Genomic DNA, 16,237 nt, shown 5'->3' with positions numbered 1-16,237 from the left:
ATTTAGATGAAGTTTTGAAGGATTTACTATTGATTTCCTAAAGTTTGTAAAGCAAATCCTCGAAAGAGGCAACAAGGAAGATGAGAAATCTTGGACTTGTTGGAATCCTTTTCTAAGCTTGTAAGTGGTTTTGGCTCGGAGTGCAGAGTTAAGTTTAGTTTATGTGGCAGCAACTCTGAAACAGATCTTTGCTTGCCTTTATAACTACATAAGTATACACGTATACCGTCATTTAACAAGACTTTTTGCATCATGAGTATTGTGCACCACCTTCAAAGATGAGATTTGATGTATTTTTTGTCATCATGACTCAGATCCTTTGGGAATTTAGAGCCTATTATGCCCATTTTCATAAGATGTGATATACTGTAAGTCTCATGTGTGGATGTTTGTCAAAAGATTTATGTCCAAATGGATTTTGCATAATAGGTACCCATATTTAAAGAAACAGTTCACCCAAAAATGAAAATTCTGCCATCACTTATTCAGTCATATGTTGTTTTAAACATGTATAATTTTCTTTTCTGCAACAGAGATTTGACACCCAGTGGAGACAAACTCAAATGGTTTCCATGTCTCATTGGTGAAGTCAAATCTGAAGCTTCTTATTTGAAATCTGACCCTTCCTATGAAATCCCTGCTAATGTCATTTTTGTTATTTTGTCCTACATGAAACCCTCCTACACTCTCAGAAATAAAGGTACAAAAGTTGTCACTGGGACAGTACCCTTTCAAATGGTACACCTTTGTACCCAAAGAGTGCATATAAGTGCTTCAAAGGTACATATTGGCAGTTCAGAGATACATATTTGTACCTAAATGGTACATATTAGGACCTTTTTTAAAGGGTACTGCCCCAGTGACAGCTTTGTACCTTTATTTTTGACAGTGTACATAATGTAAAGAGCAGTCTGTGAAAATATAACCTTGATATCTTCAATATTGACCGGGTAAGGTCAAGTCAAAGATTGAAATCAATGTAAAGTCAGTGACTCAAATGTCAATGCTTCTTATGTCATTTTGCAACTTTATTATGGATTTCACAGACAGAGTCACAAAAGAATTGTAAGACTTTTCAATCAATATTGTCAGTATTAAAAAGTAAATTCTTAATTTTACACAAAATCCGATATCCGTTGTGTTATTTTTTTTTCTCCCATTTTTTTCAAACCCGCGACACGCCAGTCCTCCTTCTCGGGAGATGTAAAAATGCCGGTGTCATGAGCAATTCGGTCTACCCGAGCAATTCGGTCTCCCCTAGGACCCCGATTGGTACCTAGCACTAATGCCTTCTCAAAAATTTGTCATTGCGATATCTCGTCTGCATATGCGGTCTAGCAAGCTAATTATGTTGTACAAAATAGAAGCATAACATTTTTTAAAAATAAAAGTTAACAAAAAAATAATATAATAAACTAATATTCATGTTGCAGACACATCAGTACTTTTGTGTCATCATCTGCTTTACAAAAACAATACTTTTATTTTTTGTAAATTATTAACATACCTTACGGAATATATTTTTTAATAGTAAAAGTATAGTAATCATAGCTTATAATTATAATTTAAATGTGTGATTCAACTATGTAGTAATCATGTTTTGTATAAGTAATTAATGAGTAAGTAATTGTATAAGTAGACAGTAAAAAGTGGAAATGGTACAGTATATAATATCTAAATAATAAAATGACACAAGCAATGTGTAGATCAATGTGTAGATCTCCCACCTATAGCCTACACTATACAACTATATGAAACATATCATTTAAAAGACATCAATTGTAATTTTAACAACGTTCTAACTACATAAATCATAACGCGATTTTGTAGGAATTGTAATAAGGCGCTAAGAAAACTACCCATGAGGAGTTTTTTCAGCCAATGGAATCACGCGGGGTCCTAGGGGAGACCGAATTGCTCGGGGGGACCGAATTGCTCATGACACCGGCTGTTGCTTGTTACCTTCTGTCATGCTAACATATTGACCCCAGGGGATCTTATGAAAAACTTTCCATTATTTTACCCAAAGTCAACGAAAATCGAGCAGGACCAAAACATTTTACAGCTGATTGCTGTCGAAAAAGTTCAGTGACGACGTCCCAAGGATGACAGTAGCAATGAATAGTGTTCTTAATATGATAAAGTAACTGTTTTGATTAATGCCGTTCATTTTTATTTTTTTAATCAGTGTATACCACTAGTCAACTAAATGAATATAACATGGCAAAGATGAATGCACATTTCATTTATATATTGATTTAATAGATTTAATGCATTTTGCGGAAAAAAAACAGTTTTTTTAATAAATCTTTGAAAATCAAATTATGGATTTGAATTTTTAATGTTATTATAACCTAAAGATGCTATTTGAAAGTTTGTAACAGAAAATAGTGGTTTTCATTTTGTCACTTTCTTGGTATAGAAAATACATTTTCACCGAAATTAGTCAAAATGGATTTATTGCGCTTTGGAACCGAACTCTTCAAATAATGCTGCATTCTGCAGTATTTGCTTGTGTTTTATGTATGAAAAAAAGGTCATGCATTGTTGGAATGACATTACGGTGAGTGAATAATAATTTTTATTTTGGTTGAACTGTCCCTTAAGGGCATGTAAAAATGAAACGCTTGAAGCCCAAGTTGTTTCAGCCAGATTAAGGAAGATTGGCATTTCTTTAACACTTTTTAACAATTGAACATTGATGAAATTGTCTAGCCTTGAGGAGCTCGCTACCGGGAAGGTGTGGCCCTGCTGAAATTGTGACTCGATGCTTTGCATACAAAGGCAGAAATAAGTGGCAGCTGAAGAAATAAAAATTCTTAATAACAGGTTACCTGACATTTCCATCCAATGACTCAGTCGAGCTCTTCTTGTTAATTGTCGATTCCTACACCGCCTCTACTGACGCACATTACCGTTGGCATTTTCTTAGAAATCCCTAAAAGCCATCTATTACCCTTTAGTCATTCCAAAACAAATTGTCAGGTTGCCGCAAGCTTTGAAAAGTGTAGCTGCGCTGCACGTATACTGATGGTATCTTGTAATGGTTTTTTGATACCTATAGGTGACCATCATGGATACTGGAGTGAGGGGAACAATCGCCGTCGGTCTGGTTCCTCAGTATTACAAACTTGACCAACAGCCGGGCTGGCTTCCACACTCAATTGCTTATCATGCTGATGATGGGAAGTAAGTTAGACGCATCACTGACCTTTACACAGCATTGTATCATTTTATTTAGCTTGTTCAGCCTGGCTTTAAAATGTTGATACAAACTAGTGACTCTGTTTAGCATCACTTCCTCTGATACCCTAAAGTTATGAGTCACTGATGACCGTCTCTTCTGTCCACAGGCTGTACAATGGCAACCCGGTCGGTCAGCAGTTTGGGCCTAAGTGTAACCGCGGCGACCGAATCGGTTGTGGTATCTATGCAGACACTTTTGATGCAGGCCTTGTCACTGTGTTTTTTACCAAGAATGGAAAGGAAGTGAGTCCTCATGTCTTTGCATAGCACATATTGTTTTATATGGACTATAATAAATGACAATGAACATATAAAATATTTATTTTCTTAAATGTAGCGTAGAATGTAAAACTGTATTTAAAAAGGCATAGATGAATAGTAAGAGTTCAGTACATGGTAATGACATATTGTGAGTCTAAAACACGATTGTTTCCTCCTTATGTAAAAACTGTTGGAAAACAGGCCAATCTCAACATAACTCTGACTGGGATATTACAGTCTTTACGTACGCCCCAAACATTAAATCACATATTAAATTAATTAAAATGTTGAAAACAAAATGTTACTGCTAAGTTAACGTTATATGCTAGTTAATTCTATATGCTAGCGTTTATGCAGAAATTCTACTATTGACGTTAAAGGGACACTTCACTTTTTTTTGAAAATATGCTCATTTTCCAGCTCCCCTAGAGTTAAACATTTGATTCTTACTGTTTTGGAATCCATTCATCTGATCTCCGGGTCTGGCGCTACCACTTTTAGCATAGCTTAGCACAATCCATTGAATCTGATTAGACCATTAGCATCGTGCCTAAAAAAAAAGAGTTTCAATATTTTTCCTATTTAAAACTTGACTCTTCTGTAGTTACATTGTCTGTAGTTACATTATCTTAGCACACGATGTAACTACATAAGAGTCAAGTTTTAAATAGGAAAAATATCGAAACTATTTGATTGTTTTTAAGGTGCAATGCTAATGGTCTAATCAGAATCCATGAATTATGCTAAGCTATGCTAAAAGTGGTTGCGCATTCCCCGGAGATCGACTGAATGGATTCCAAAACAGTAAAAATTTAATGTTTAACTCTAGAAGGGCTGGAAAATTAGCAGTCCCTTTAATGTTACATTTTGAACGTCCATACTGAAAAAACACAAACATACCACTTAGAAACGTCCGCTAATTAATTATTCCTCAAAATCTGTATCACACATACATATGCACACATATAGAGCTAATGAACTGTTTTAAGAAACAGGCAATCAGAGCAAAGATAATTATTCATGACCCTTTCAAATAAGGTAATAATAGACCATTTCTTCCTAAGGGCAAATCCTAAGGTTGAAATGGACATGTAAAAAATATTTCTAGATAATTTTTGCATAATTTTTACACATTATTTCAATGCATTCTTTGGCACCTTTAATACTTGCATGAAATCAAGGCTTAATATCATCTTATCTTATCACAAATATCAGCAGTTGCCTTAAATTTAAACTGTGTTTTTAGGCCACATGCTAAAGTAAATCACACGTCTGTGATGTAGAAAAAAACATCATTCATGGACTTTAGCAAGGTCTCATTTCTGTTATCCATGGTGTGTAATTGTTTTATTTCATACCACATTAAAGTAGTTATGAAAATCTATAAGAATAAATAGGGATTTAAACACACAATAGTCTATTCTTCAAATTTTGAGTTGCTGCTGCTGAATGGTACACGGCTGGCTTTCCAGCTGGCCAGACAATTTGAGGTTTGGAATGATACAGACATCATTTCAAACAGTATTTATTCACCGATATGATGTGCTCTAATGGTTAACCGCATGGAATCTTGTAACAGAGCCCTTTTTTTGTGTGTGTGTCTGTGTGGAAGGTGGGGTCAGTGGTGGTCCCAGTGGCTCCAGATGGGCTGTTTCCTGCTATTGGCATGCATTCTCTGGGTGAGGAGGTTCGGCTTGACCTGCAGGCAGAGTGGGGTTCAGAGGAGGAAGACAGTGTCATGATGGTGGACAGCCATGAAGATGAATGGGCTCGCCTTTATGATGTCAGAGTCAGTGGCACGGTAAGTGGGCGTCGGCGCCTTAAAAACCCAAATGTGAAGCCAATCAGATGACCTTTTTGACACTGCAGATACATGGAAATGTATGTTTTACTGTAGGCAGATGCTTGATGGGAAGTTTTGGTGTATTTGTGTATACTATATATGGTTGATAATTGTGTGGCCACTCATTTCATTCTTAAGTATGCGAATGCATCAGACTGGAGACAAGCTCATGCAAAAAGTTTTGCATTGAAAAAAGTTTGTTGAACTCTGACCTTCAAATTGGTATCACATAAAGATCACATAAAGACAAGTAGAAAATCGGTACGTCATTGTGTGACCTTTCTCTACAGAAAAGCAAATATGGAAAAAACCGCCCCCTCCCACATTCGTAGCAACGTCTGAAAAATATTTGCATGCTCAAAGTGTAATGTGACCCCACCCTAAGACTTTTTGGCGTGCATCCCCCTGTAGGGCGCATCCCTTTGTACCCCTTCCAAAGAAAATGCATGACATAAAACAATCTGAAACTTAGAATTTGAATTAAACCAAACAAAATATATTAAATTATACAATGTGGTGTTGTTGGTAAATAGTTTTTTTTCCCAGAATTTATGATAAATTAATGTCATTTACAAAATATCATAAAACTGGGCCCACTCTGGCAACATCTTACATCCCCCAATAAAAGCCTGCCCACTATTTTGGGAACCTTTGCCCTATGGCAAGCATCACTGTTACCATTGGACAAGAAGTAGGCTTTAGATTTGAAGAACTTTGGTGGGTAGATGATTTTGTATCACACATGATACGTCTGCTGCAGATTTAGGAGATGAATATATTAACTGTTCTAAGGAATCAAATTTTGCCTGACTAATGCAATACAAGTGTATTACACAGTATTCATAGTTGTTAGTGATATATGACTCAGTATAGCCTGTTTCTTGGCATTACGTCTTACTTGGAATAGCTCTTAACCAAAGCGGTTTTGTTTCCTGTTCAGATAGGATCACATGTATCGTTGCAAAAGTTCTGCTTACCACCCACATTGTGTAAAGGCAAGCCTGTCTCTTTTCTCTTCGATTCTTTGAACATTTGAAGGTTATTGTGATTGATATGGTATATGTTCCCAAAACTATTGTTTTGATGTCGTGCCCACTTTAAATACTTTAATCATCATAACTCACCAGATACAGAGATACTGGCCTGCCCCAATAAATTATGATAGGAATGAAATCGCACACTTGACTTCCTGTGAGCCATTACCAAGTTTGCATCATCTTCATTCTTGCGAAAACTACCTGGATACGATGGTTCCATCTGCTGTACCTTGAGTACCAATATAGTAAACAGTATGCAGTGCGATTATGAAGCAGGGCCTTTCGACAGACTGCAATTGCAAAAAGCCCAGGGTGCAGATGTGCTTCTGGAAACGGAGCATGCACACTTCAAACCCATCATGCTCACCTTTCCATCTGATGCTTTGGACCTTCTTCCAGCTTGTTAACGCTATATTGAGTTCTTGAAAGCAGACCGCATGAAGTGCGGCTCGCTCTTTATGCTTTCTTGGTTTGATGGCACGAACGAGCTGGAGCGAGCCAGACCTGGCACCAGACCAGCTTGTAAAAACTCAATAAGAGCACCAACAGGGTGCCAAAGATTTTTTTGCCTGTCGAAGTCTTTCTCAGCTTAACATCTCAGCCGTTTTCTGGATTGACTTTCTTTTGAACAAGAATAATTTTGTCACCTGTGTATGATTCGGGCTGGGAAACAAAGAATCGTAGACTCGCTGATAAGTGCGTGTTTCGACAAGAACTTGAACATTTGGGCAGATGGAACCATGTCTGAATGCACTGTGGTTTAGTTTCCACATTAGTCACCATTGAGTAAACTCATGCGATCGTTTCTTTGAGATTTGGAGATCTTTTTACGAGATAGATCTTGTGTAGAGCCATAATAAAATGATTCTTTAATCAACCTAATAGCCAAGTTTTGTGTGGCAGATTTTGAAGATACTCATTTATGCGCTCCACTTTAGTCTTTAGGGCACGATTTAAAGTAAACCAAGACTTGGTATTTTTTCACGGTCTGTCACGAGAGATGAACATTTATCTTATGGCCTGTCTCTAATGAATCCAACTAGCTGTTTGGGCTTTTGGAATGCCACTAGGACTTACATTTTGTGAAAATTTGTCAATCTGGGGGAAATAATTCAAGGCCCTGGGAAGTTGTTGAAAATATCCATTCATAGATACAGGTCATTGAAAGTGCTTGAATCTGTTTTAAGCAATAAGTTTTCTGGAAAAAATCCATATTATTCCCTGTGTAGTGTAGGATAATATCATAAAAATTCTAGACTTTTTAAGCACACGTGCTAAACTGTTTGCTTTAAATGCTTATATCTTCTATATGCGAATGTTGATTTATACCAAAATGCTTTTTTGCATACTTGTGTTTGACGCATGAAAACGTCTTGGGTTACACATGTAACTGTTGTTCCCTGAGAAGGAAACGAGACGCTGCATCTCCCTTGCCATATTCCTGCGTCCCTGTAAACGCCATCTTTGGCAATATTTCAGATAGCAATATACTTCCTGGCTCCTGCATCACCCTGTCTTTGTCGTTAAGCCTCACCATTGGTTGAATTTGATAGACACATTCAGACGCACTTACCCATGGAGGCGTCCCCAAAGTGTCACTGACCCACCGCAGTGATGCAGCATGAGTTCCCTTGAAAGGGAACTGTTACAATGTATCTTAAAAGGTAACACGAAGTAACCTTGCTCTCACTTGAAATGTGTCCCCACATTTAGTCCTTGAATTTGAGGGTATTGGATCTGGAAAGTCCTTGAAAGGTCCTTGAATTTGAAGTTAACTAAGGTGTGGGAACCTTGGTAAAATATCAATAAGAGGTACCTTTATACGTTTACGTAATGTCCATCTACGTATTTTCGTAAAATTGCGCATTTTCGTTTACATTTTCTGACGGCCTGTACGTCATATTGCGATGGGACAAAAGAAAGATACAGAAAACATCGGATCGAAACAGAATTTTTGAAGTTATCAACAAACATCATATCATTGGCTGTATTATGACGAGATGTCAGATTTTCAATTTCAGAAATTACGTTGGTTTTGGGTTTTAAGCTTTTGTTTAAGTCAAAAGCTTGTTAAGACGTATTCAATAATATCACTTGTTATTGTAGATATAAGTATGATTATGTCTTTCTCAAAGAATCTATTTATAGACCAGAGCCAATGGAATTTTTGCGCAATTGAAAAGTGTCAATAAAAAGTTGTTTACATAGTAAATCCTCTTTAAGCTATGCTCTTTAACACCTTGAGTAAATAAAGAAAGATTAACCCATAAATAAGAAAAATAAAGAAGACTTAAATTTCATGATTGAATGCTTTGTTTATTTTATTTAGTGAGGTCGAAATTAAGATGTTTCAGCCCACGCAGATCCGATTACAATAGCACTTTTTTGCCGTGTAGGGCGGTACTGCTCCTGTTCAGTGTTTATGTTCATTGTTATAGGAGAGCCACTCCTGTTTAGATAAGAGAATCTCATTCTGGCGCGCTGCTAACTGTCATCCTAGCTGTCAAGAGAGATCCCAAACACTCCCTGATTTTGTTTATCTACATGCCTTATATGTCATCCATCTTTATGCGTGTGATAACAGGGAGATATTTTGACGGTCATAATAGCATAATTCGCTGTCATAGTAGATGGCGTGAGATGCATGCTTTTTTGTTTATAATTGACTACACTTAAGACGGATTGTCATGGCTTTTTGTCTTCAGATATGTAGATGTTAAGGTAGTAAGTATCATGATCTAATGGGTGTTCAGAATTGTAAGTAGTCATTTAGCACCTCTTTTATCCAATGCCACTCCCTTAATAAAAGAAACCTAAGTGTCTTGCTTGGAGGCACAATTGTGATGGCTCATGTCTCGTACATACAGAGCTCATGAGCGAGAAGGCTAAAACAGCAACGGTTTGATATTCACTACACATAGGGTTGATTATTTTCCGCTTCTTGATTCGTGTTTGCTTTATGTTCGCTCCATGGCAAAAATGTGCATTATTTTTTTAAACTTGTGCACAAGACGTATTATTTATTTCTCAATACTTGTTCTCAATATTTATATAAGCCCAATCCAATAAATTCTTGTTTAGCTCACTTTTGAAGAAGGTAATAGTCGAGTCCAAATTAAACAAATTTCCAAACATAAAATTACAAAATTTACATTAAATAAAAGAAATTTCCAGATAAAAATAGGTTAAATAAATTAACAAATAAAAAATGTGACCCTGTACCACAAAACCAGTCATAAGGGTAAATTTTCCATGTATACATAACCAGGAAGCTGAATAAATAAGCTTTCCATTAATATGTGGTTTGTTAGGATAGGACAATATTTGTCAGAGATATAACTGTTTGAAAATCTGGAATATGTGGGTGCAAAATCAAAATATCGAAAAAAATCACCTTTGAAGTCATTAGCAACTCCATCCACTCACAAATATAATGTTTTGATATATTTACAGTAGGATATTTACAAAATATTTTCATGAAACATGATCTTTACATAATATTTTAATGATTTTTGGCATAAAAGAAAAATGTTGAATTGACCCATACAATGTATTTTTGGCTTTTGCTACAAATATACCCATGGTGGTCCAGGGTCACAAATATGTATTATTTTCTTAAAATATATTTATCTTAACCTTAAAACTTATAAAATTGTGAACTAAAAAGTGCATTAAGGCACTTTTACTGTACTTTTATAGGGTTTAAATGAATAGTTCACCCAAAAATTTTAATTCTGTTATCATTTACTGATCTTCATGTTGTACAAATTTTTTGTGAACACAAAAAAAAATTGGTAAATGATGGTAAGCACACAGTTGATTGCACCTATATTGGCGTCCATAGCAGGATAAACAGATACTATGGGAGTCAATGGTTACCATCAACTATCTGGTATTAATGTAATATAATTGTATATATATATGTGACACCAGTAAACATGATAACATTTACACAAAATATACACATGACATAAGAAAGGATATCCTTAAAGAACTAATTACATCTTTTGCAGGAAAAGGATTGTCCAATGGGACAATATAAACATTTTCCAGATTAAATTGGATTTACTGTTAACTGGATAAGCCTGTCAGTATGCAAAAATCAACGTGATGTGAAAAATGCCAAAAACTTGATAATAAGGTGTTAGGATATGTGAAAATTGATGGTTTTGGATAGCAGTGGTTTTATGTTCTCCACCAGTAATTCACTGCTCAAAACACATTGGTTAAATTGTACAAAATATGAACTTTTCTGATTTTAAACCCTCAAAGTGCCTTGTCCTCTGTACTTTTTGTAAGTGTATTTACTGTAACAGTAATTTTTTTATAGATCGGGTCTGGTTTAGTTATAATGTGGTCCCTTTGTGCTTCCAAACAGACAAACTTAAGCACATGAATTACTGCTGTCCAATATTTTCTTATCGGTGTGAGATTCCCTTTGCATATTTTAAAGGATCTCATATTATATATTTTTTTCCAGTTAGTGATATGAAAAATTGCTGATTAGATTTATTTAATCCCACAAATTTTAAGATTAACTATGGAATTTCTAGCTGGCATCTCAATGTTTTTTTAACCCTGGAAAGGTGCCGTATTACGAGTTGACACACAAAGGCGGCTTTGCTGATGGTCACCCTTCCACGTGTATGTGTGTTATTAGGGGGGTTTGGCTGGCAGCGATGCGTACGTGCGGTTCTCTGCAAACACGAGGTGGAGATCAGTTTAGCAGAGTCTCTGCCCAGCGACTTAATCTTCCTACAGCTATGTGACCGCTATACAGCACCTGGATATCTGCTTACTTTACACACTGAAACAAATTCTTATTCACACCAATTACTGTGTCTCAAACAGTATTGCGTGGTGCAAGCACATACTTACACTACCTACTAAAGCAAAAACATGCATATTTTCACAATGACTTGCATTATACTAACAGATTTACACCATAAAGAGCTGTGTCACCCAGACACACAGCCACTCACGTCTTACATACTCATTCATACTCCTGCTGACTCACGCATGTTGAGTCAAGATTTACTGTCATAGGCTCTTTGGCCCCTTTGTCTACAAGTCACTTTACTTGTGGTTCATCGGGCCTGGCAGTGTTGCAGAGTGCATGAAAAAGAGATTTGAAAACTTTGGCCCATTGCTGTACATTTCCCCAGCCCAGAGAAATGATTTAACCTCGGTGTCACGAACAAAAGCACAGCGACAGCCGTCGGCCCCTCTGGCACTGGAGATGTGACTGTGGCGTGGTTCATTTTGGTTAGGCTTTAAAAGACATACTTTTACAATTAAGTCTGGACGGGAATTCATTATCATTACGGCCAGCCTAACTGTATTACTGTAACACAAACCACTGTCAGACGGGTTTCATAGTTCACACCAGGGTTGGTGAAACCAAAAAAAAATCCTTCAATAGGGTATTTTTTTCTACTGTCTCCTCCGGCCAGTAGTTTACCAAACATTATAGGCTAAATGATTAAATTATATATTCATATTGAATTGCCCTGAGAGATGTATGTTAGCATCTTTGCAACAGGGTAGTAGCAGTTTATCACAGAAAATTAAATGTGTTTTTCCCAAGGGGCAATCTTCCAGTCTTTCTCGTGAAGCCAACATGGAAGTGACTCAAACTGCAATTCATCTACTTGCAAGAAAGAGAGTCAATCCCATGCCCCCCATGTTTATATGCCCAACTTTACAACAAAAATAAATATTTTTTGTCTTTTTATCAAATTTTGACCTTCATTAGACTGTGACGCGGTAAATTTTTTGGTAAATTGGGGTGTGGCCACTTGAGTGACACATGAATTTGCTTCTGTCACCAAGCTAGGGGGAGTGGTTTCAGCTCCACCCACGTTCCGTCTCTGCACATTTTCGGTTATCTGCGAGTGATGCATGGTGACGTGCTGCAGGGTTTGCCAACTTTGGGCTTTAAAAATGCTGTTTAGAAACCTACAGGTGACATCACCGAAACTACGCCCATGTTTTATACAGTCTATGTTTTTCCCTACAGGGCAAAGCTTGACCCACACTGAGAAATTGAGAAATCCTTATTGCAGCTTTCTGTAATTTCCATTAGTTTAAACCTTTGAACAAACTTTTAGCCAAATAGTTTAGTTTGAAACCCAAAAGAAACAGTATGTGAGAGCAGCTCTGAAAGGAAACAGAGAGAGGCGTGTAACCTAATGTAACATAAAATATTTGTTCAGTTTGCTTCCTTTCCTAGTGTTTGATAAAAAGCATGATGCTGTAGTCAGATTGAAACCATTCACGATTACCAGACAGAATGATGCAGTTTCCTGTAGGATTTGGTTTTTGGATGTCGACTGTCCGCCACTCCTGAATGCAAGAATTGGTAGCCTGATGTATCATTATGTGGGAAGTGCACGAAAATCCAAACAAGATGGAAAATAGATAATTTTGTGTGTTTTTAGTTATGACACAAAGCAGGAGGCATATCGTAACTTGTTATCTAGCAAGCTTGTAAAGATGTCTGCAGCACACAATGCATGTGTTGAGAGCTTCATGTGAAAGATACTTTACAGAGTCAGTTTAAATAATAGCTGGAATGGTTTACGTTTATTCTAGAAGATTAACAGGTGGAGGTTGGGCACAGGAAGAGCTTGCTGCTGTTGGCAATTATAGTCTTTAAATCATATAGAGAATGGTTTAGGTTTGGTGGTTTAGTTTGAGAATTCTTACCACCCACATGGGAGACCCCGGTACAGTTTCCATCCAGCACACTTTTGTTGGAAACGTAAGGCCTGTTTTTTGGTGGGTGGTGTGGTTTAGTGGTACTTTAGGGCTTGTAATGGAGCGTTGCTGATTCGATCTCCACATAAAGCAAGCCTTAATCCATCACCATTGTGCTGTTGAGTGGGACACACGACATGACATGACAAAAAAAAATAGAAGCACATAACTTTTAAATGAAACGGAGAAGATTTTTATGAAAGGTGTTTTCTTTAAATTGGCCACTTAATTGTAAAGGTTTTATTTTTGACATAACTTTTACTGTAAAAAATGTATTTGAAGTCATATCAACATTTATTTTCTAAATTTTTTTAAGTTAAGCAATTTAAACTTAAGTTACTTTTAAGTAATAGTGGCTCATTACTGACTCAAATGACTCAAAGAAACTTTGAGAAACTTAAAAATTGTATGCTTTGTTTTTTCTGGGAAAACATCTTTTAACCGCACTCTTAAAAAAATAAAGGATTCTTTGTTGGGCTTGGCATTGTATCGAGTTTTGGTATAATATGTCTGTATTTTTTCCCAATGGGATACGTGATTTTGTTTTGATATGTCCCTCCTTTTTTGCAATAAAAGATTTGCCAGAAATGTGCACTGAGCTCAGACGCAAGCTTTCCGACCAGCGTGCATGTTTCATATTTTTGAAAAACCTTTGAATTTTATTTTCATTAAATGCTGTTTTAACTCTCTCCCCGCCAGCATTTTTTAAGATTTACACAAAAGTTGAATGCCTTACAGAAAATGTTCTTCTTTAAATATACAGGGTTCCCACGGGTCCTTGAAATCCTTGAAAGTTTGTGAATCTGGGGAAAAAATTCAAGGCCCTGGAAGTTTTTGAAAATATACATACATAGTTACAGGTCATTGAAAGTGATTGAATCTATTTTATGCAAGAAGTTCTTTTTTTCTGGAAAAAATCCATATTATTCCCTGTGTAGTGTAGGATAATATCATAAAAATTCACACGTTTTAAGCACACGTGCTAAACTGTTCGCTTTAAATGCTTATATCTTTTGTATGCGAATGTTGATTCATACCAAAATGCTTTTAGTTGTGTTTGACACATGAAAACGTGTTGTGGTTACGTATGCAACTGTTGTTCCCTGAGAAGGGAACGAGACGCTGCGTCTCCTTTGCCATACTTCCTGCGTCCCTGTAACGCCGTCTTTGGCAATTTTCCGATAGCGATATACTTCTAGGCTCACGCGTCACCCTGTCTTTGTCGTTAAGCCTCACCATTGGTTGAATTTAATATACACATTCAGACACACTTACCCCTGCAGGCGTCCCCAAAGTGTCACCGCAGTGATGCAGCGCAAGTTCCCTCGAAAGGGAACTGTAACAGAGATTTTATTGTTTGGCCTTAGCAGATGCTTCCAGGTTTTATAAGTTTGGTAAGAGTGCCACCTGGTGGATAATAACGAAAATATGGATTGTCGTAAAAACTCGTTAAATGGCAGGGAAGCGTTTTCTCTTAATTTTGGCGGGGAAAGAATTAATAAGGTTCAATGTTACGTCTCACATGAGGCTTTGACTTGCATATTAACATTTATTTCACTTTGTGGAAAGTACCAAACTATATTTATTGTATATGGCCATTCATCCTAAAATTAGAGGTATTAATTTAGGTTAGATGTATTTTTAACTGTCTTGTCAGTGTAAACTAATCGGAAGGAAACTCTGAGGTTTGTTGCATTCTACTTCTGTGACGGATGTGCGGAGCCATGCAAGCATCTGAATGTCTTTTCGATCATGTCAGGTCCGAAAGCATCAGTGATATCAGTATTTTGGCAGGGATGAATGAGTATGGTTGCGGAGCATTTTACTTCATGCATAAACGGGTCCTCAAACTTCAAATAGTCCTATCAAAGGTGCTGAAAGACTCCACAGGCCACCGGTGAAATTTTCCAACTAGACACTGGAAGTTTTTTTCCAATGAATACACCCAGATCTGCCAAGTAGCGGCGCTGTTTTGATTTACGCTTAATTTAAAACAATTATAACATGGTGAAATGCCTGGCTGCTATAGCTTGACATGAAAGAACTTCTAGTTTGTGTCTTCAAATTGTGTTGCCGTTAATATAATGTTGGGTCAGTTAGATGAGCCTAAATGCAAAAAGTGAATTGCCCAACACTGTGTAGGATAATTTGCATTTAATCAAGTAGTCCTCAGTCTTGCTGACAGACAGGTAGTCTAACTTGTAGCGACATAAGCTTGAGCAATTTCATCTGTCAGAAGTTGAAAATGTACCATGCATGAAACAAACATCTGACTGGCTCCTCTCGTGGGATTTTTCCCTTTGTGTTCTCCACCTTCCCCGCACGTTTGCAGGAAGTTGTGGCATTTGCTTGCGATGTTGCACCTGTTGCCGGGGCAGCGGGTCAACAAAACAATCTGCCGCCCCCAAGCAGGTCTGCGGATCGTGACGTTCGAGAGCGTGTTGGATCTGTCAGCACTGTCATCCAAGCATGCTGGGAGCTGTTGAGAGCACTTGGGAGTGGTAGAAAGGTAGACAACCTCCCCATTACTCAGCATCAAGGAGGCAGGAAGGTGTGACTGGGTGCAATTTTGCCTCCATCCTCAAAGGAGCAGAAAAATGTCTTGGCACGAAAGCTTGTAGATGGTGATGTGAAAAGAAGAGCCAGATTAAAAGCACTGCTTGTGTCTATAAAAAGCAACAGTGAATAGAGATTAATGGATATCGGCCCTTGGTGTGTTCTCGAGTGAACTACATAAAGATGAGAGTCAAATCATGACGTACATTCTTCCATATTGAATGGTGATTTATTTAACTGGATTGATCAGCATTAAGGATATTAATGGAAAAGCTTGCCTGGATCAAAGCATAAACACATTCTTTGCAGTTTGTATTACTTTATGTGGTCCATCAGTGCCGGTAGGGGATGTTCTTGCATAATTGACAGCAATCTGTTTTCATCAGTTTAATAGTGTGTTTGACTTTTGCACGCACATTTGTGCACAGATATGTTTACGAAAGAGCACATGTGGGCCATTACCAGCATGTGGTAGTGTCTCACGGGCCTATTCAAATGACCATCTGACCTGGAGACCTGTACATTTTTGGTCAAC

The 16,237-nt window shown here is 37.2% G+C and overlaps 1 protein-coding gene across 2 annotated transcripts in view; it reads left to right on the top strand.

Annotated features, from left to right (window-relative positions):
* Positions 1-16,237, top strand: part of spryd3 (SPRY domain containing 3) — a 61,107-nt gene that overhangs the window by 21,736 nt on the left and 23,134 nt on the right. For both annotated transcript variants that reach the window (XM_065285304.1, XM_065285303.1), the window contains exons 4-6: positions 3,065-3,189; positions 3,354-3,489; positions 5,120-5,308. In XM_065285304.1, coding sequence (XP_065141376.1) covers positions 3,065-3,189; positions 3,354-3,489; positions 5,120-5,308 — 450 coding nt within the window. The remainder of the gene's footprint in view (positions 1-3,064; positions 3,190-3,353; positions 3,490-5,119; positions 5,309-16,237) is intronic.

Source organism: Paramisgurnus dabryanus, chromosome 21 (genome assembly GCF_030506205.2).
Source record: "Paramisgurnus dabryanus chromosome 21, PD_genome_1.1, whole genome shotgun sequence".
NCBI lineage: Eukaryota > Metazoa > Chordata > Actinopteri > Cypriniformes > Cobitidae > Paramisgurnus > Paramisgurnus dabryanus.
This window is presented reverse-complemented; position numbering and strand designations above follow the sequence as displayed.